This window comes from Cajanus cajan, chromosome 3 (genome assembly GCF_000230855.2).
Source record: "Cajanus cajan strain Asha chromosome 3, NIPB_CcT2T_4, whole genome shotgun sequence".
NCBI classification, from domain to species: Eukaryota; Viridiplantae; Streptophyta; class Magnoliopsida; order Fabales; family Fabaceae; genus Cajanus; species Cajanus cajan.
In genome coordinates this window covers 55,285,749-55,307,433 of record NC_138519.1, presented here as the reverse complement: position 1 = coordinate 55,307,433, position 21,685 = coordinate 55,285,749, and the positions used below count along the sequence as shown (strand labels likewise).

At 39.2% G+C, this 21,685-nt stretch overlaps 1 protein-coding gene across 1 annotated transcript; it reads left to right on the top strand.

Annotated features, from left to right (window-relative positions):
- The first annotated feature begins 18,760 nt into the window (after nucleotides 1-18,760).
- Nucleotides 18,761-21,392, top strand: LOC109791765 (cytochrome b5, seed isoform). Its single transcript, XM_020351114.2, has 3 exons — nucleotides 18,761-18,992; nucleotides 20,765-20,831; nucleotides 20,943-21,392. Exons 1-3 carry the CDS (start codon nucleotides 18,903-18,905, stop codon nucleotides 21,191-21,193), a joined length of 408 nt encoding a protein of 135 aa, XP_020206703.1. The 5' UTR covers nucleotides 18,761-18,902; the 3' UTR covers nucleotides 21,194-21,392.
- Nucleotides 21,393-21,685: the final 293 nt, after the last annotated feature.

The window sequence follows — 21,685 nt, the reverse complement described above, 5'->3', positions numbered from 1 at the left end:
GAAAATAAATCCTATGACTAAAATACCCCAAAATACAAGGGTAAAATTGGAAAATAAAATAATCCTATACTAATGAGGCTTAGGAGAGAAACTAATACTTTATGATCATGAGGAGAGTGTCCCTTGGTGTGTGAACTCCCTCCTCTTCTTCAATTCTCCTAGCCATGGACCTAGTGATGGGGCCCACATGTGTCTTCAAGGATGGTCCTCCATCAGTTTCTACAAGAGGTGCTTTCTTGGGGTCAAGAAAGTGGTTGTCTTGAATGTAGGAGTATATGCATTGTGGTATGCTTGTAAAACTTCTTCATTGAGATAGTGGAACAAATCTTGATCAGGTTATGATTGAGGACTGGATGTAGGTCACATGTGGAGTGGCTGAACCAGGATAAAAGACTTGTGCAATCTTCTCTTACCCTTATCTTTTACTTTGAGTGATATCTTGGGTGTGTGTTAAAGAGAATAATCTTGATTAACATGTTTGTATGCACAGCATTGCTTTAAACTGAATTAAGTGTTGCATATTGATTGTTCTTAACTTTGAACTTTATCAAAGATTAATCATGAAAGCATATAGGACTCATTTTCATTAGCAAGTCTTTTAAGGAACTTCTTTGAAAATTCATATTAGAAAAGTTTGAATTGAAATAAAGATCCTAAGAACTCTGAAAATTTTTAAAGTTCATAGAATCCAATTCACCCCCCCTCTTGGATTGAGCCATTTTTTTTATAACAATTAGAACCTCTAAAACAAGCCTTTTATAAGGGAATCTTTCCAAATGCCTGCGGGTGCGTTTTGGCAACCCTTCGCTCTACAAAAACCTCACTATCACTCAAAGGTTTATATAGAGAGGGGGGAAGCTATGCAGCTTTTTTTTTTAATCCCTTAGCTAGATGGTGTCTTATATAGCCAACTAGGAGACAGAAGCATAAGAGACTTATCCGATGTAGGACTAAATTTTATAAAAATACAATCTTGTCCTGGACACCATGCAGGACCTCTAGAGAACATGTTAACCGTCAAATCGTGCTGGTGTTTTGTGGTATCATCAAAATATATTTATCTTTAATTTCAACAGTTGGATCGTGAAAATTAGGCCTTTGGAGAAATCATTAATCGTTGGATCATGCTAAAAATTTGATGATATCTTTTTAAGACATTGATCTTTAATTTCAACGATCGGGTCATGAAAATTAGGTCTTTAGAAAGAGATATTATCAGAACATTGGATTCAATCGCTACAACTATAGATTTCAGAAACTCCATCACCCATAAACTCTCAATACCCTTGACAAATCAATGTCTCACCCACATCCAAGGTTTCAATAGCTCTAGTTGGTTAGGACGGTGCTTCCTCCACTACTACTTGCACATATGCTTACAACACAAGCGATACCACCCAACTACTACTTCTTATGTAAGCAAGAAGTATCAAAACAAATAAGAAATCATAAGAATGGAGAAAAGTAATATAAATAGCATCAACTAAGCTATATCATGTCTACTAGCCATATCTTAAAAAGAGAACATCATCATCATCATCATCATCATCATCATCATTATCATCATTATCATCATTATCACCATTATCATCATTATCATAAAGAAAAACATCATCAGAGTACACAACAAGAAAAACAATTTCAGAGTACACAACAAGAAAAACATTGTTAGAGTACACAAGAGAATTATGATAAGCACATAACACACATGTCCAGTTTGAATCAGCCGTGCTCTGATACCACTAAATGTGACACCCTCTACCCCAACATACATATAAAATAATTATAAAAACATATTCTTGGGTAAAGTAAAATCTTTAGAATTAAAACAATGGTTCCATTAACATAAGAGTAGAGAGTTCGCATTCGTAAACTTAAAATGATGGAGGAGGCCCATAGGCCAAGGGCCCAACTACTAGGGCTATGACAAAGAGGATCCAAGAAGAATAGGCCCAAGCTCAAGGAAAGCCCATCACACTTTTTAGTTGGGCTTTGACTCAAGCCCAAGTAGAGTAGGAGTAGTGTAGGTTTGGGCCTTAGGGCTTGTATTTCTTTTAGGCCTTGTATTTCCGGCCATTTAGACTAGGAATTTCATTTCATGGTCATTTGAATTTAGGGTTTAATTAGGGTTGCATGTGTATATTCATTAGAATGTAATTAGCTTTGCATTTGGTATGCATTTCGGCCATGTGCACACATGCACATGGTGTGACCGAAATGCAACTCAAATGGACAAATTACATTCCAAATGAGGTGCACATGGGTGGTTCCGGGTTTGGCTCCAAAATTTGAATTTTGAATTCAAATTTTGGGTGCCTAAGGTTAAGTAAACCATACCATGGTTTCACTTAACCTTAGGCTAACCCATGGTTCACTTTAACCTAATTTTCCTTATATATTCTATATGGCTGAGAATTGTAGCTACTTTTGGATTTATTAATGAGATTTCTCACATTGAACTTTCTCCCTCCGAAAGTCACTCTTAACCTACCTCTACCCTCCTTGAGCTCCTCTTTTTGTAGAGCTAGGTTATCCCCTACTTCTTCCGGACTTGGCTTGGTTAGGCTTAGGTCACATTGATGCTTCTTGGAGCTTCCTTCCTTGCCATTCTTCCAAGGAACCGAGAAGGATTTGAAGGTGTTCTTTGAGGATTCACCAAGTGGAACCTCATCATAAAACATGGTCAATTGCGGAATTTATAGAAAAGTGAAACATGAGTTTTTCCAAAACAAATAACAATAATGAAATCCTAAACTACACCTAGCTATGCCCTGATGTCACATATCCTATCAGAGCATGCCCAACTGAAGCCTAAGCCTCATCACCAACATCTTCATGCTAATGATCACCTGCAACAAAATTTAAACACATACAAAGAACAACAAGGAAGTGAGAAACATCTCACTCGATTTTAGGTGTAAAAATAACAGTTAGGCAACACACACAAATCATAACAAGCATAGCCATAGTTACACATTAATCAGGTGCAAATTCAAATTATACATACAGTAGTAACACATGCACAATCATTCATCATGCAATGATGTCATGGACTCGACTCATAAATGCATGCATGTGGCGCCAATCACATATCACATATCATTGGTGTGCTGCCTAAACAACACACCTAAGGTGGTCTAGGAGTACATGTAGGGAGCTACCCATACACTCTCAATTAGAAGGATGTACTACTAGGGTCTAGTCGGGATAGCGAAGCTACGCAAGTTACGTCTCGTGCTCACAAACGGGCGAAATCAAGACATCCAAACTATACTATCCCCTAGGACTCCCCCAAATTGTTACATAAGGAGGGTCTTCCCTAATAGTGTACTCCACGTTGATGAGTTATTATTTTCCCTTATTTATTTATCTTTCTTTACTTATTTTAATTATTTATTTAGGCTTAATCGCTTATTAATTGTACAGTTTTACAGTTTGGGCTTCATCGGGCCATTAATTTGAATTTTAATTAATTCTGATTCACTTGGTCTAATTTTTATTTATCAATTATTTTCAGGTTAATTGTGGAGCATTTTTGGGCTTGAATATTATTTTTGGACTTCAAGAGATAAATGCCACATCAGCACCACTTCACCACATCAGCACCACATTAGCATTTTTTTATTTTATTTTTCATTTATTTCATTGTAAATTCGGATCAGACTTGGATTGGGGGCCCGTTTTGACTTTTCTAGGGTTTTTAGGACCTATAGTAGGGACCATGCAGCCACCATATGATGTGACCACGTTTTGAGAGCTGCTTCCCTATATTTTTTTTTACATTTTGCTTCTTCTCCATTTTACGTTTTTCTTCCACTTCTTCCTGGTTGTATCTGAACTGCATATTTTACATTTGAATGAAGACAGACATTTCATTTTCTTCTCTTCTACTTTGTTGTATCTGCATTTTCATTTTAATGGAAGGCTAAAACCCTTGGGGTTGGCTCCTTGATCAGATTGTAATCTCCATTTGAGGTCTTATTCGTATATGAATTTCTGTTACGCTTGCTTCTTCTTCATTGAACTTCTGCATTGAAATGCTTTCAGCACATGTTCATGCTTAATGAATCTGGGTTGCTGCATATATAAGGCCATAGTTTGCTTAATCTTGTGAGGAGGTTTAATGTTGTATACGTTTGCTTAATTCATGTAGGGAAATCATGAGTTAATCTTTGCTTAGTTGGTTAACTCGGATTGAACAAGGATTAAGTTGTGAACAGAGAAATCTTTTGAGAACCAGGGATAAGAGAGTCACAATCTTAACAAGGAGCCAATCCATTTTTCTTGTTGTGCTACTTTGCATTTTATTGTGTTTTAACCTTGATTCTGAACAAAACTCCCTTTTCGTATTTAAACCTTTGACAGAGACAAATGGTCCTTGGGAGATGACCTAGGAAAGCTTCCTAGTATTACATTTAACTATTTTTATTTGACCGGGTATGACCTCGATTACATATCGTACCCTTAACATAGATGCACATGATGCATGTCACACACATTCACACTTCATGGACTCATCACTTTACTTGTCATGGACTTTTATGTCTTATCTCATTTCATCACGTTTCACATTCTCATAGTCATGGTGTTCACCGTAGCACGTCATTCACATCATGTCTCATTGTCACATATCATCATATTTCATATCTTATATTCATATTTCACATTGTCTCATCATATTCACTAAATCTCCACAGAGCAAAAAATATTTGTTTTCAAAATTAATCACATATTCATACATCACATTCAACAAGGAACACAACAGAACAATCAAAAAGAAAAATATAAAACATTCATATTTTTCCTATTTCTCATAGGGTTCTCTCAGGAACCCATAGAGCACTCTAATTCATATTAAAACTTGTTTATTTTAAAAGTAATAACATATTCATACATCACACCCAACAAGGAACACAACAGAATAATCAAAAAGAAAAACAAAAAACATTAATATCTTGCATGTTCCTAGAAGCATGCATCAGGCAAGGGATTGGGGGCCAATCCTGTTACCCAACAATTATTCCCACCTCCCAAGCGAGGTTTCTCACTCCCCTCTTATCTGGACAAGTAAAAGATGAAGCTAGAGCAAAATCTGGTTGATCTCCTTCTCTTGGCTCTCCTTGGTCTTTAGAGAGTGTGTCCAGGAGCAGTGCTAGAGTCTACTATTTATAGATGTTAGAAGTGGTCAGAATGACCCATTTCGGATCCGAAATGGCCCGTTCTGGATCCTTTTATCATGTGTTAAATTCGCATCTGGAACGGCCTGTTCTTAAACTAGAATGGCCCGTTCTGGAGTTGAGTTTTACTCATAACGACCATGTTTGGAACAACCCGTTCTTAAACTAGAACGACCCGTTCCCAACTAGGGTTATAAGCCTTTTTAGTAGTTTGGAACGGCTCGTTCCAGTTTGGGAATGACCTATTCTAGGCTAATAAATATATGTCTTTTTAGTAGTTTGGAATGGCCTGTTCCAGTTTGGGAACAACCTATTCTAGGCTACTAAATCACCCTTATAGGGCTTTGAGCCTTCATATAATCTGTGAAAATCGGGGTGTTACACCTGACCCCTATATCGTGGTCACTTCATACATGTGTGCCTCGACCTTGCCCACACACGGGACCAACTAAGTCCTAGAGGAGAACAACACATCATCCACTCCAAGGGACAACTTCCCAAAGAGGGTTTTTCAGCAAAATGGGCTCTCTAAGCACCATAACTATCTCAATCCGCATAATGGGATGAGCAACTTTGAAAACTTATCCTCTAGTCCTAATGATCAACAACTCATCATCACAACACAATCACATAGTTTTTTAACACAATAATTCAACTATCAGCTCAGTCATATAACATTATATGCAACTTGAATGCAATAACACATGCAACATCAACTAATGTGTCTTCACGCATATACAACTAGGAGATCTCCTAACAAAATGAGCTGTCTAAGTGATTTCCACCCTACCGAGCCAACCCAATCATTTTCACGCCCAAAGCGCTGGCTCGATCACAACAAAATGGGATACCAATCCCTCCTCTGGTTTCTCGGGTCTCATCACTTACATTAGGAAAATCCGGTTCCACCGTCAAGAGTAGTATAGTTGGGTATAGGCTTACCACGACCTTGGCATGCATTACCAAGTCACATATGGAATTATCCCACTGATTATCCTCAAGGAACCACACAACCTTTCCAAGTAATTGGTTCAGGGTTCTAGCCCTCTTCCGCCTACCTTACTCAACCACTAACTAAGGATTTGGAGGAGACTCAACACACCTCAAAACCTACTCCAAGAGATACACCTACTCAAGGAGGATTTTTCAAATAGTTGCCTACCTGAGCACCACACCAAGATACCCTATGCGGGATCTTCAGTTTTCAAAATAGTTTTCTCTCCTCAAATCCTAAGTTAACCATCATGTTACAATGCCGCACTACATTCTTAGCATCCACACCTCATCAAACATCTACTATATACAATGCATCCAATCAATGCATATAGAGATCAACAACATCAATCATGTACAACATATTAATGCTTAACATCTCAACCAATAACAACATACCAATGCTTAACATCTCAACCAATAACAACATACCAATGCTTAACATCTCAACCAATAAAAGCATACCAATGCTTAACATCTCAACCAATAACAACATACCAATGCTTAACATCTCAACCAATAATAACATACCAATGCTTAACAATTTATATAATGATAGCATATCAATGCTTACCATATCAACCAAGAACAACATAACAATGTTCTCACCATTTCAAATACACAAGGATAACATATCAATGTTCATTCTCATCATCCTATAATGCACAACATGCAATATAAACAAGCATTCTATTCATGTTTGTCGCCACCGGCCCGAAACGGGCCTCGGCGGTCGCGAAGACGGTCGAGCTCGCTTTTATTTTAGTTTTTGTAAATGTATTGGATTATTAGAACGACTTGTTCTCAAACTGAGACATTGTCTCACCAATCCATGTTAATCCCAAGCGGGACCCTCCATGGATTAGTTGTTTTTGCAAAAGGAGGGTTCTTTGGAGTCGCCACCAATGTTTTACTCAAAACATTGGAAAAAGGGATAAGGCAATCGATTCAAAAATTGACTTCGGCCATTACAACCAGAGTCGGGTAAGGGAGTCGGTTACGCGTGGGGAAGGTGTTAGCACCCCACAGCGCCCCTTTCGGGTTCCCTATGACAGATTATTTCTAAAATAATAGCGTAAAATTACTAGATTACCCCTATTTATTCTAAGCAATCATAAATTAACTATCTACATGATGACAGTTTAAATATGCACACAGAAAGCAGTAAAAGGAAGGATTTAAGAAGAAACCTTTGAAGCGTGCTTTTATATATTTCGTAAAACTGGGAAGCTTTTTGGCGTTCCCTCGCTCTACAAGCCCGCTCGCTCCCTCCTATAAAATTTTAACTATGGAAATCCGGAGGATTTCCCTTCGACTAGGTTTGATCCTCAAGCAAAATGGCTCGGGGCTCAAGAACTTCGTCGGATCAACTCTCCGAGTGATTTCTAGGGCAGAACACTGCTCAAAAACCCCAGAATACTCAAGGAGAGGGTTGAAACTATGTTCAAAAGTGTGGAATGACGTCCAATTGACGTCATATTTATAGGGAACAGGCCCAATACGGGCTACAGAATCAATACGGCCGTATTGAAATTTTTGAACTTCAATACGGCCGTATTGAGTTCAATACGGCCGTATTGAAGCTCAGAAATTTCAATACGGCCGTATTGAGTTCACTGCGGCTGTATTGAAGCTTCAATACGGCCGTATTGATTTCAGTACGGCCGTATTGAAGTTTCAGAAACTTCAATACGCCGTATTGAGTTCACTGCGGCCATATTGAAGCTTCAATACGGCCGTATTAAGTTTAGTACGGCCGTATTGGGCTTCATTCCCTCCACTTCCTTATTTTAAGCTACTCTAAGACCTCTAAATCTACAGATAGCCATCCTATGGTCTTCTAGGAGTCCTTCTGGCTGACTTTCCTTCGATCTTTGAGGGTCTTCGAGTTTTATTTCCGACCCGGACAATTTTAGGGGTCTACAGCTGCCCCCCCTTTACTTAGTCGGACGGCCTTTTAGTGTACCGGCTGACAAGTAAAGGAGTTGACCCAATTGTCCGGGTGATGTGCCGACCTTCTGACTTGTAATGTCTTCCGGTGGAAAATTGTTGAGTAGCCTCTCCAGGTTGAGTATTAGTCGTCGCCTCTCCAGGCTCATGCATACCTCGGTGCTCTCGACAACTGGGTAGCTGAGTACTGCCTCTCCAGGCCTGTGCATACCTCGGTGCTCTCGACAACTGGGTAGCAGAGTATTGCCTCTCAGGCTTGTGTATACCTCGGTGCTCTCGACAAATGGGTATCTGAGTATTGCCTCTCAGGCTTGTGCATACCTCGGTGCTCTCGACAACTGGGTAGCAGAGTATTGCCTCTCAGGCTTGTGTATACCTCGGTGCTCTCGACAACTGGGTATCTGAGTATTGCCTCTCAGGCTTGTGCATACCTCGGTGCTCTCGACAACTGGGCAGCTGAGTATTGCCTCTCCAGGCTGGTGCATACCTCGGTGCTCTCGACAACTGGGCAGCTGAGTATTGCCTCTCCAGGCTGGTGCATACCTCGGTGCTCTCGACAACTGGGCAGCTGAGTATTGCCTCTCCAGGCTGGTGCATACCTCGGTGCTCTCGACAACTGGGCAGCTGAGTATTGCCTCTCCAGGCTGGTGCATACCTCGGTGCTCTCGACAACTGGGCAGCTGAGTATTGCCTCTCCAGGCTGGTGCATACCTCGATGCTCTCGACAACTGGGCAGCTGAGTATTGCCTCTCCAGGCTGGTGCATACCTCGGTGCTCTCGACAACTGGGCAGCTGAGTATTGCCTCTCCAGGCTGGTGCATACCTCGGTGCTCTCGACAACTGGGCAGCTGAGTATTGCCTCTCCAGGCTGGTGCATACCTCGGTGCTCTCGACAACTGGGTAGCTGGGTATTGCCTTTTAGGCTTTGATATGATTTTGTCTCCACAGTCCACGATGCTGCTTCGACGGTTTTTCTGATTTTGTGCCACTGAGGGCTGGATAACGCAGGGATCCGTCTAGGGGATGTGCAGTCATTCATAGGTTCTTATGTCCCAACTTGCATTGCATTGTTGGTACCCATTGAGGAATTTCTGTTTCCTTGGGGTGTAGACACAGATGCTCTTCTTGAATTGAGCGATGCCTTATGTTTGGCTGACGTCCTTTGACGTTGGTGGAGTATCCCGGTTATCCTTATTCGGGTATCTCTTTTTGATTTTCTGATTTTTTACTGCCTCTGTGTAGGCTGTTATCCGCTGGGGGATTTTGTCGTTGATTTTGATTAGCCTCTTCTGTTAGGCGTATCAGCTTGACGTTCAATGATTGGCTAAAAAGCCAAATTCCGCTTGGGGAATTGTTATTGATTTTTTTCTTTTTTTTTGGGTTTTCCTTTTTGAAGGAGTGCCTCTTGTGTAGGCGACTGGGGATTTGAAGTTCAGTGTTCGGCTGAGTGCCAGATTCCGCTTGGGGAATACTTATTGATATTTTTGATTTTTCTCTTTTTGCAGGGATGCCTCTGAGTAGGCGATTGGGGAATGAGGGATCTTATGTATCCCAGAGTATTATTTAGGAAGCCTCTGCAGGCTTAGCCTCACTCAACACTTGAGTTGGAGAGCTATCTTCACTGAGGAAGTTTAAGTCCTTTGACTTGGATATTCTGCTTGGGAGATCGTACTTCCATTGGGGATTGCGTCGATTTTGCTTTGATAGCTCTCGCTGGGGATTTTTCCGTGAGCTTGAGCTGAGGTTCCCTCTGGGGAGTATTATTTCTGCGAGCCTCTCCAGGCTCAGTTATTCTGCATACTGTGGAGGATGTGGAGTATTATTTTGGTAAGCCTCTCCAGGCTTAGTTATTCTGTACAAACTGTTTGTTGGATTTTCTATATCCTTGCCTTTTTTTCATTTTCGGCTTTTTCTGTATTTTGCCTTTTCTTCTGATCTGGCTTTTTCTGTATTTTGCCTTTTTTATGTTTTTGGCTTTTGCTGTACAGAAATTAAAAGTGCTAAAGAAATTAAATTCAGTTATTATGAGAGAGTATTATTTCGGCAAGCCTCTCCAGGCTCAGTTATTTTGTAGGAGTATTATTTCGGCAAGCCTCTCCAGGCTCAATTATTCTGAAGGAGTATTATTTCGACAAGCCTCTCCAGGCTCAATTATTCTGTGGGAGTATTGTTTCGGCAAGCCTCTCCAGGCTCAATTATTCTGTACGAGTATTATTTCGGCAAGCCTCTCCAGGCTCAATTATTCTGAGAGAGTATTATTTCGGCGAGCCTCTCCAGGCTCAGTTATTTTGAGAGAGTATTGTTTCGGCAAGCCTCTCCAGGCTCAGTTATTCTGTATGATGCTGTTGATTTTCTGAATCTTTGCATTTTGCTTGCTGCTGTCATACACAAGCAATTTTTCTATTTTTTCTATTTTATGTGGTTGCCTCATGATAAGGTCTTTGAATGTGCAACTAATGTGTGTGTGATGCACAAATGCAATACAATTTTTTTATTTTTTTATTTTTTTTATTTTTTTATTTTTGTTCATTTATTTAGAAAAGTGGGTGGCTCTCCCTATCCTCTTCTTCTTGGAGGACTTTCTGTCGTCGACGTGAGGGAATATTTTTTGTGAGCCTTTTATGCAGGAGATTACGGATTTTATGGGAACCCCTCCAATTTTCTTTATTTGACCGATTATTAAGAGAGTTTCGTACAATTTTTGAAACATCAATTTAGAGGCATAATCACATGGTCAAGAGAGAAAAGAAACAAATGAATATTTTATTTGATATTCACAAGTGTTTTTTTACAGAAAGATATACAGAAGGAAATTTCTGAAGAATGGCTGGCCAGGGTAGGCTATATACATTGGCTTAACAATTATATCTGTAATTGTTGCTCTTTACGTTCCCCTAATTGCTTTGGCCTAAGCCAGGAGTGTAGATGGTGCAAGATGCTTGCTTCTAGAAGATAATCATTTGAACCGCCTTTCGGTTTTCGATTCAAGCGATCGTTGCTTGCTTTGCTTTTACATCTTATTCTTTTGCCCCTAACTTTTGCCTAGGACGTATCCTAGCGGGGATGATTTTGCCTTTGTTTTGCCTAGTACCCTTGTACTGGCGGGCTTTTTATTTTGCCCTAACTTTTGCCTAGGACGCCCTTTTTTGGGTTTTCATCCTAGCGGGCCTATGCAAGCAACGTCTTCAAGCATAGTACTTCTTTACCACGTCAGTGTTGACTAGGTATCAAAGTTCTTCTCCATCCATGTTTGTGAGGATTAATGCTCCTTTTGAGAAAGCTCGCTTTACCACGTACGGTCCTTCGTGATTTGGGGCCCACTTTCCGATTTTGTCCTTTTGAGCTGATAGCAATTTCTTTATTACCAACTCTCCCTCATGGTAGACTTGAGGGTGGACTTTTTTGTCAAAAGCCTTTTTGATCTTCCTCTGATAGGCTTGACCATGGCATATGGCGTTCAGCCGTTTCTTTTTGATAAGGTTCAACTGGTCGTATCGGCTTTGAACCCATTCTGCCTTGGAAAGTTTTGTTTTCACGATTACCCTTAGAGAAGGTATCTCGACTTCGACGAGTAAAACTGCCTCCATCTCATAGATAAGGGAGAATGGAGTAGCTCCTGCAGACGTGCGTACTGAAGTCCTATAGCCATGAAGAGCGAAGGGTAACATCTCATGCCAGTCTTTAAATGAGACAACCATCTTTTGCACTATTTTCTTGATGCTCTTATTGGTTGCCTCGACTGCCCCGTTCATCTTTGGCCGATATGGGGAAGAGTTGTGTTGGATCTTTGAATTCTTGGCACAGTTCTTCCACCATTTGGTTGTTCAGATTAGATCCATTATCAGTGATGATTTATTTCTCCATGCTTCCACTAGATTATTCCAAAATCTTTTGGGACAAGAGAGAAAAGAAGGAAAGGATATATTTTCAAAAGTTTGTGTTTTAGAGGGGATTATTTTATTTTTGAAAAATGGATTTTGTAAGAATGTTTGGCCAAGGTGGGCTTATGTGTTTAGGCTTGTTTGATTAAACACTTATGAAGTTAAGAAAATCTTTGTTTATTGACGTTGTGATTTTGACAACTTGGATAGCTTCTCTTGAACCTTTCTTTTTGAATTCGGTTCATGGTTCCATCATGGATTTCTTTTGTTTTTTGATTGTCCTTATTTTTGCCTAAAACACCCTTTTGTGGCGTTTTAGCGGACTTTTGTTTTTGTTTATTTTTGCAACCCTAACTTTTGCCTAGGTCACCCTTTCATGGGATTCCTAGCGGGTCTTTCGCTCTTATTTTTGTGCAGCCCCCTTTTTTGGGTTTCTTGCCGAGCTTTTTTGTTTTTAGGATTTCTTTTTATCCATGATGGCGCTTGTCGAGGCCAAGGGAAGGTGCTCCAAGTTGTCACACACACTTCCACATAAAAATGATGTGGGTTTATTATTATTAAGATGATTTTAACCTCATTCATGTTTATTCAAATAGGGTTAAAAAATGTGGTTTAGAATTTTATTATAAGCAAGAAAAGAAGCAATGAGAAAGAATGATTTTATTATAATCATAGTGGAAACATGTGTCCTTATTTCATCACTGGTATGGGTCCTAATGTTGACCTCTTTTATCTCTCGGCCATGCCCCAAATTCACAGTCTCCAATTTCTCTTGACGAGTTGGAGTAAGCGAGCTTCTCGTTTTAGCAGTCTTTGCAGATCCGGAGAGATGGTCTCCTCATCACTCTCCAACTCAACCCATTCACTTTTGGATCCCGGTCAGAGCGAACAATTACAGACATAATTATTTTATTGGTTCTGTTTAGGTTTAGAATTATTAATGTTAATGAGGAAAGAGAGAAAAGAACAAAAGAGAGAGTAATGTATGAAAAATGCCTCTTTATTGATATATGTATGTAAAACTGTACAAAACCTTTATTTACATGAAAAGGTCCTCATGATCTCGGGTACTGATCATGAGTCCCTAAAAGAAAAAAGTGGAGGGGCCCTATCGTGGCTTGCCATTCTCTACTCCTGCTTTGGTAGAGGATTCTTGCTCACGTCGGGTGCTGTCGAATCGAAAGTGACCCACCCAGCATCAATAAGGTCTTGGACCTTATATTTGAGAACTTTACAGTCCTCCGTTGAATGCCCCGATGCCCCCGAATGGTATAGACAATTGTCTTGTGGTTTGTACCAGTCGGGGTATGGTGGATCAAATTTCCTCGGTGGAACATAAGCTAGAAGACTTGCTTCCACTAGCTTCGGCAGGAGGTCGCTATATGTGGTCGGAAGTTTATCAAACTTCCTCACAGGCTTGTATTGCGACTTTCCCGACTTCGAAGTGGAAGAAGATGGAGAAATGGTTACAGTGTTGACTCCTCCTTCTTTCTTCTTCCAAAAGGCCTTCTTAGCTTCGAATGATTGGGAGGGCTTAGCTAGCTTCCCACTTTTCAGCCCTTGTTCCACCCTTTCTCCGATGGTGATGATGTCTGAGAAGAGTGTTGTCGTGTTCCCTATCGTTTTGTCATAATAGGGACCGGTCAACGAATTTATGAACAAGGACACCGTCTCCTTATCTGACAGCGGGGGCTCTATTTGTGCCGCCAACTCCCTCCATCGTTGGGCATACGCCTTGAAAGATTCATCATTTGTTTTACTCAAGGCTTGAAGATCGGACCTATCGGGTGTTAGGTCGATGTTATACTTATAGCGCTTGAGAAAGGCGTCGGCCAACTGCCTCCATGTGCACACTTGATTTCCATCCAGCTGCATATACCAATTGAGTGCAGTTTCAGCCAAGCTCTCTTGAAAGCAATGAATTAAGAGCTTTTCATTGGTAGTATATGCAGCCATCTTTCGGCAGTACATGGTGAGATGACTCTTGGGGCAAGTCGATCCCACATATTTTGGGAAATCTGGCGCTTTAAATTTGGGAGGGAATTGGATGTCCCTCACCAAGCACATGTCGGCGGCATCTTTGATGTCAAAATCATGCCCCTCCATAGCCCTTAGCCGATCCTCAAGAGCATGGAATTGTTCCTTTGAAACCTCGGGCTCTTTGATTACAATTCCAGCCCCTATAGGTATAGCGTGTGGAGGCTCTTCCTCGTACTCTTCCTCCTCTCCATGATGGGACTCATGGTCACTGTGGTGTGATCCATGTATATTGTGATGACGCATGAGCTCCATCATTTGCGCCATTTGTTCTTTGAGTTGTGAGAGCTCGGCTGTAAGCTTCTTGTTTTGGTCCTCCAGCGCTTCCATCTTCTTGGTTTTCTGTGCGCGTGTGAGGACAGAGAGATGACCAGCCACTTTCTAAAATGAATGTTTATTCTAATTAGCTTATTTATGATATGAATACACTCTTGACATGAGCTTGATAACCCTCCATTTTTAAGGCGCTGCCTTTTTAAAACAGAGTGTTACCACCCTCCTTGACTTATGATCTCTCCTCAACGGAGAATCTCGATAATTATGGGTCTCTTTTACTCATGTCAAGAGGTATTGGTGAACCTAAAATGCATGGTCTATGAGGATGCATGATGTCTTATTGGTAATGATGTACATGCTCCTCACTTTTATTATATTTCCACACATGGTCTTTCCTCTCATGTCATGGTATTTTCATGCATGGAGATTATTCTTTAGACCTTATCACGAGGTTATTTATTAATGCACAAACAATTGCACATAAGCATTTACACAAACAATTCACTCATCCACGAACAGTCACGAGCGAATCACGAGGTAGGGGTATCCTGCAGAAAGGTGCATATTCAAGGTAGGTTCTAACTGTTCTCACCAGTCCAAGGCCCCCAAGGTGCCCCCATTATAGGGACCCAATTCCTCTCATCGTAGGTCGATGGAAAGCTCCAACGCACCGTCGGACTCAAGTTCATGGTTATCACCTTGAGTGATGTTTTCCGACAACGGTCTACGGGCACCTATAGACCCATTCGACAACCGGCCGTACTAACATCCACTCCCTATGGTTAATCACTCATGCCCCCGGGTATAGAGGGAACTGTTGTGTGCAAAGGTTTGTGTGCAGTTTTTATTTCAAACAATTGCGTAAATTTAAAAATACAACAGTTATTAAAGCCAAATAGATAAACATGTTATCATACAAGTGAGGGGTAATAAAGTAATTTTTAACTATCATTTGTTAAAAATAATCTGTCACTAAATGGGACTGACTCTCGAAGCTTCCCCAGTGGAGTCGCCATCTGTCGCCACCGGCCCGAAACGGGCCTCGGCGGTCGCGAAGACGGTCGAGCTCGCTTTTATTTTAGTTTTTGTAAATGTATTGGATTATTAGAACGACTTGTTCTCAAACTGAGACCTTGTCGATCTTATCCAATTTATTTATTAAATGTCTCACCAATCCATGTTAATCCCAAGCGGGACCCTCCATGGATTAGTGGTTTTTGCAAAAGGAGGGTTCTTTGGAGTCGCCACCAATGTTTTACTCAAAACATTGGAAAAAGGGATAAGGCAATCGATTCAAAAATTGACTTCGGCCATTACAACCAGAGTCGGGTAAGGGAGTCGGTTACGCGTGGGGAAGGTGTTAGCACCCCACAGCGCCCCTTTCGGGTTCCCTATGACAGATTATTTCTAAAATAATAGCGTAAAATTACTAGATTACCCCTATTTATTCTAAGCAATCATAAATTAACTATCTACATGATGACAGTTTAAATATGCACACAGAAAGCAGTAAAAGGAAGGATTTAAGAAGAAACCTTTGAAGCGTGCTTTTATATATTTCGTAAAACTGGGAAGCTTTTTGGCGTTCCCTCGCTCTACAAGCCCGCTCGCTCCCTCCTATAAAATTTTAACTATGGAAATCCGGAGGATTTCCCTTCGACGAGGTTCGATCCTCAAGCAAAATGGCTCGGGGCTCAAGAACTTCGTCGGATCAACTCTCCGAGTGATTTCTAGGGCAGAACACTGCCCAAAAACCCCAGAATACTCAAGGAGAGGGTTGAAACTATGTTCAAAAGTGTGGAATGACGTCCAATTGACGTCATATTTATAGGGAACAGGCCCAATACGGGCTACAGAATCAATACGGCCGTATTGAAATTTTTGAACTTCAATACGGCCGTATTGAGTTCAATACGGCCGTATTGAAGCTCAGAAATTTCAATACGGCCGTATTGAGTTCACTGCGGCTGTATTGAAGCTTCAATACGGCCGTATTGATTTCAGTACGGCCGTATTGAAGTTTCAGAAACTTCAATACGCCGTATTGAGTTCACTGCGGCCATATTGAAGCTTCAATACGGCCGTATTAAGTTTAGTACGGCCGTATTGGGCTTCATTCCCTCCACTTCCTTATTTTAAGCTACTCTAAGACCTCTAAATCTACAGATAGCCATCCTATGGTCTTCTAGGAGTCCTTCTGGCTGACTTTCCTTCGATCTTTGAGGGTCTTCGAGTTTTATTTCCGACCCGGACAATTTTAGGGGTCTACAATGTTTACCAATTTCACCAATCATACAACCTATACCACATGCAATTTATCAAAATCACATATTTCTACACTAATAACCTTCACCTAAAACAACCCATAGGGAGTTATACTACTCCAATCATTCTCATCCTTATCTCATATGAATGATAAGAAGATTTTATACAACTCTCATGAAGACACCAAGTCCTAATTCCACCATCTACCTTGTCAAACATTGTAAAAACCACAACCATTTTCCTAAATGCTGACAGCTTGACCTTTGCTTACTAAAAGGATCATAACTGGAGTTCTAGACCTCTTTTTTGGGTGATTCTAGTGCCATTGGAAAGATAAGATCCAAGGATACAACTTTCATGAAGACTTCAAGACTAAATTCGGTAATCTATCCTCACCTCTGCAGCGCTCAAATCAACGCTTTAGCCCTCAATTTCTGCCAACTCAGTTTCCTTTCCACGGCCATGGCTGTGAATCCACATCCATGGCTGCAAGTTTTTGCCACTCTATTTTTCTCCATGGCCATGGATGTGAGTTTCAGCCACTTCATTTTTCCTCCACGGCCATGGCTGTGAATCCACGGGCATGTCTGTGAGTCCCAAAATTTCTGAAATTCCATGGTTTCCACCTTCGATTTTCTCCTTCTCTTCACCAATATTCCCCCTAAACATGATCTACACCCATGATTACTATTACACTCGTTCAAGCAACCCAAAAATCATGAAAATTTTGACATGTATGCATCAACATTCATGATCACCCATTTTTACCCAACTCATTCAAGAACACCACAACCCTGACAACATGCAACCCACCCAACTCAATTAATCAGTCCCCAAATCACATCCTAGATGAAGATCGAACTAAATGCAACAAAAAATGTACATCAAATTCGAGTTCTAGCTTCCCTTACCTCAAAACGAAGTGAAGGATGAACTTCGAGCTACTCCGTGGTTGAAGAAGAAGAAGAAGATGGAATGGGAATCCGACTCTGGGCTTCAAAGCTCCCTATCACACCAATTGCTCAGCAACCTTGAGAATTAACAAGAAATGAAAGAGGTTTGGGAGAAGGAAATAGGAAAAAGAGAGGGAATGAGAAAGAAAGGAAAAAATGAGAGAGGAGGGAAAAAGCTATGGGAATCACGGGCGTGATTCTCACGGCTATTACTTGAGAGATTTTTCTTATGTGATTCACACCGTGGGAATCATAGGCATGATTGATAATCACGAGCGTGATTCTCGCGGCTCTTTAATGGTGTTTGAAAAATTTAGACGGAAGGCAAACATTGTTAGTATTTTTGATAGGTGGAACTAAATTGAATCCAAAAATTAAAGTGAGACTAAATTGAAACTTTAAAATATTATAAGGGACCAAATTAGGATTTTAGCCTATGTAATTTCTATGTGTTTTCATTCAATAAAAGACTACTTAGTTAATCATTTTTACCTTATGTTTAATGTTGTGCCCCGATCAACCTATACATGATTTTATCATTTTTAATTGAGGTTGGAAAACCATTTTGAAAATTTCAATTCAGATAAAACACTAATAACATTTATTACTAAGAATAGAACAAAGCGTATTAGTTGATTTTTGATTTTTGACCTTAATGTAGATTGTTTAACAAAAATTACAAAGAACTAATATTGAGGAACCAAAAATACATTTTAGCCAAGAATAAAATGAAAAAAAATACAAAAAAAAGACTATTATATATATATATATACAATTTACTTATATTTTTAATCTTTATAATTTCATAAATTTTACCTTTTAGTTCCTTTAGTTAAAAAGAATTCATTTTAGTCCTTAAAAAGAAAGTTTATGCAATTATAACAACTAAAAGAGAAGGTTTATACAACTTTAAGGACTAAAAAGAAAAGCCTATTTGACTATAGGGACTAAAAGTGAAAAAAACGATATGTATAGATACTAAGATGAAAGTTTTTTAACAGTCCATACTAAAAGGTAAAGTTTATAAAACTATCAAAACAAAAAATAAATTAAAAAGAAATAATTAATGGTAAAAAGAGATAAACATAAAAAAATACTGTATAAATTGTTGAACAATTTTTAAGACAAGTGTGACATTATTGTATTAAAAATGAGTTAGTGTTGGAAAGTGCCAAGGGGGTGGTGGTTGGTAAGACAAAGCCTTCCCACCCTCACCAACCCATTACCGTCATCAACCAACCAATCAACCAACCACATTTTGCAATTCAATTCTCACCAACCACTCCCATTTTCCTTTTGTTCAAAACCTCTCAGCTCCACTCCATCTTTGGGCTTTGCAGTGACAATTAACTCACGAGGACTGCACAACAATGGGTGGGGGGCGCAACAAGGTCTTCACTTTGTCTGAGGTCTCTCAGCACAACAATGCCAAAGACTGTTGGCTTGTCATTCATGGCAAGGTATTTCCTCTTGCTTTCTGCCCTTTCACTTTTTTCCTTTTCTTCTTTTCAAATTCTTGTGTTTCCAGTTTATTAAATGGAAACATTAGAGATTCAGTTGGGTTGGTTCAGATTCATGTTACTTAAATTTTTTATTTTTGTCTTTGTCCAAACCAGCTTAGACAGAGGAATATGACTAGTTGGATCTGTTTTGATTTTTTGGTATCCATGTTATTAATAGAAGTACCCACGAATTTATTTAAGCAAAAAGATATGTTTTGATTTGATTGATGGGTTTCATTCAATGGATTTGTTTTTTCGATTTTGGAAAATTATGGAAAAATTATTATTGCTTTTATTTAGTGTTATGTTATTTGAAGCATATAAAGTGCTTCTTCCAAAGTTTTTTTTTTTTTTTTTTTTTTTTTTTTTTTTTTTTGTTTCTTAGCTGAAAAAAGCTAAGCTGTACTTGACCCAGTTACTGATTGATGGTTTAAATTGTCTGAAGGCTATATAATATTTGAATCGCAGTTTTTAAATTGACAATCTGAATCTGGAGCGATATAATTTGACAATATATTGGGTTTCTTGAATGATTTCGTGCATTCTTTTATAATTAAATTAATTGTATTTACTACATCTGTGTTCTGGATCATGATTGAATGATTGAAAGTTGAAGGTTTTTGGTTATCACTGTCTTACTACTGAAATCAAAATGAATTTGGGTGGGCCATTTAGCAAAACGAGTGATGACCATTAATGTGTAGGTATGAATGTATATTAGTTAAACATGCTTTCATGTTAGTGATGACCATTAAAGGTTTTCTGTTAAGTTTGTGTTTCTTTTTCCTTCGTACATACTGGTAAATTCTGGAAATAAGAAAATTCTTTTGAGTATTTCCCCATTTATATTCCATGTAATTCACCTCTTTCAGGTTGCACTTTCTGTTTATCCTACAGGAAGATGCTTTGGAATTGTGACTTTCATTTACTTACTCTTGGCTTTGTCTTTATATGGATGTCTACCTTTTCCATTTTAGTGTCTTTCTCTATTGAAATACATTGTCATGATATGTAAGAACTTGGGATTTGATCCGCATTCTAATAGATCACAATCATATCTTGTAATTTTATGATGCTAGGGACTACAGAGTCATGTGTATGTTAGGTTTAAGAAAATAGTCAAAATACAACTGTGCCATTTGTAGACTTGTGTGCTTTTAAGGTTAGTAAGAGATTTTGGTGACTTTGGTTCAGATTGGATCAATTTCTCTACAAATTACAAGTACTTTTAAGAGGAGAATTAACGAGCTAAAATAAATCAAGCATCTCTCATATGTTAAACCAAGCCATGCATTTCCACTTTTGGAGAAGTTAGACAAAAGGGTTTCTAAAATTAGCTTATGCATAAGTAAAATTTGTAGAAGTTCTCTTATATAACTTCTCTCAAAACTTATTTTTAACTTGTACATAAGTTAGTTTTAGCTTATAGAAAAACTTATTTTCATGTTCCTTTTCACTTTTTTCTTCTAGACGTGTTTTTGGGGAGGTTTTTCTAAACATATCCAAGGAGCATAAATTGATTTTAATTTGGGAGAGAAGTTTGATTCATTTTTCTTCTTGTACAAGTGTTTTTTTAAGAAGTTTATACAAACTGGTAACTGGTAGTGGTGGATGAAAATCAAACTAAAAACTTCAGTGTATGTATTTGATCTGCTACTTGATTAGGAATCATGTTGTGTTGGTGTTGGTGGCCCCTGTTCCTCTAACTCACCATATGTATTGTGGAACAGGTTTATAATGTGACAAAGTTCTTGGAGGACCACCCAGGTGGGGATGAGGTCCTGTTGTCTTCCACAGGTATCAACATTGTCTCTGAATGCACTTAATTATTCATCATACCTCATGATCTCAGCAAAGTGAGATTTCTGCAAAATGCCTTATAGCACTCCAAATGACACATGTTTGCAGGGAAAGATGCAACTAATGATTTTGAGGATATCGGTCACAGCACCAGTGCCGTAGCCATGATGGACGAGTACTATGTTGGAGACATTGATTCATCAACCATCCCCAGCAAGGTGAAGTACACTCCTCCAAAACAACCTCACTATAATCAGGACAAGACGCCGGAATTCGTCATTAGGCTCCTTCAGTTTCTAGTTCCCTTGTTCATCTTGGGTTTAGCAGTTGGTATTCGTTTCTACACTAAATCAACGTGATCATTTAATTGCAAGAGCACATGAGTATAGGCATGTGCAATAATGTGTTTGTGTTGAAAGACACCAAATCAACATGTTTTTTTATCCTTTTTGTGCTTCAATGATGAGGGGTTGCAAGTATATGCCGTATGAACTGTGCTTGTGTTTCCCTTTTCAGTGTAATTTGCTGCTAAATATCAGATTGCCTTTTCTCTGACAATGATTTGCTAAAGGAGCAGTTTTCTGAACTTTAAGCTTCAAATGTTTTTGCTGATTCTCAATATACCAATAAGCTAACTTTTGAAAGAATGTTAGTATTAAGTTTCATTTTCCATTGTAAACTTGTGATCCTAATGGGAGTGAGAATCTTGTGATCTGTCTCATTTAGTTAACAACTAGCAAGGTGCTCACTCACATGCATGGATGACTCTCGTTTTCACGAATGTTTGAAACATATACATGTTTATATAATTAAATTTTACATTGAGATTAACATTAGTTATTTAAGTTCTC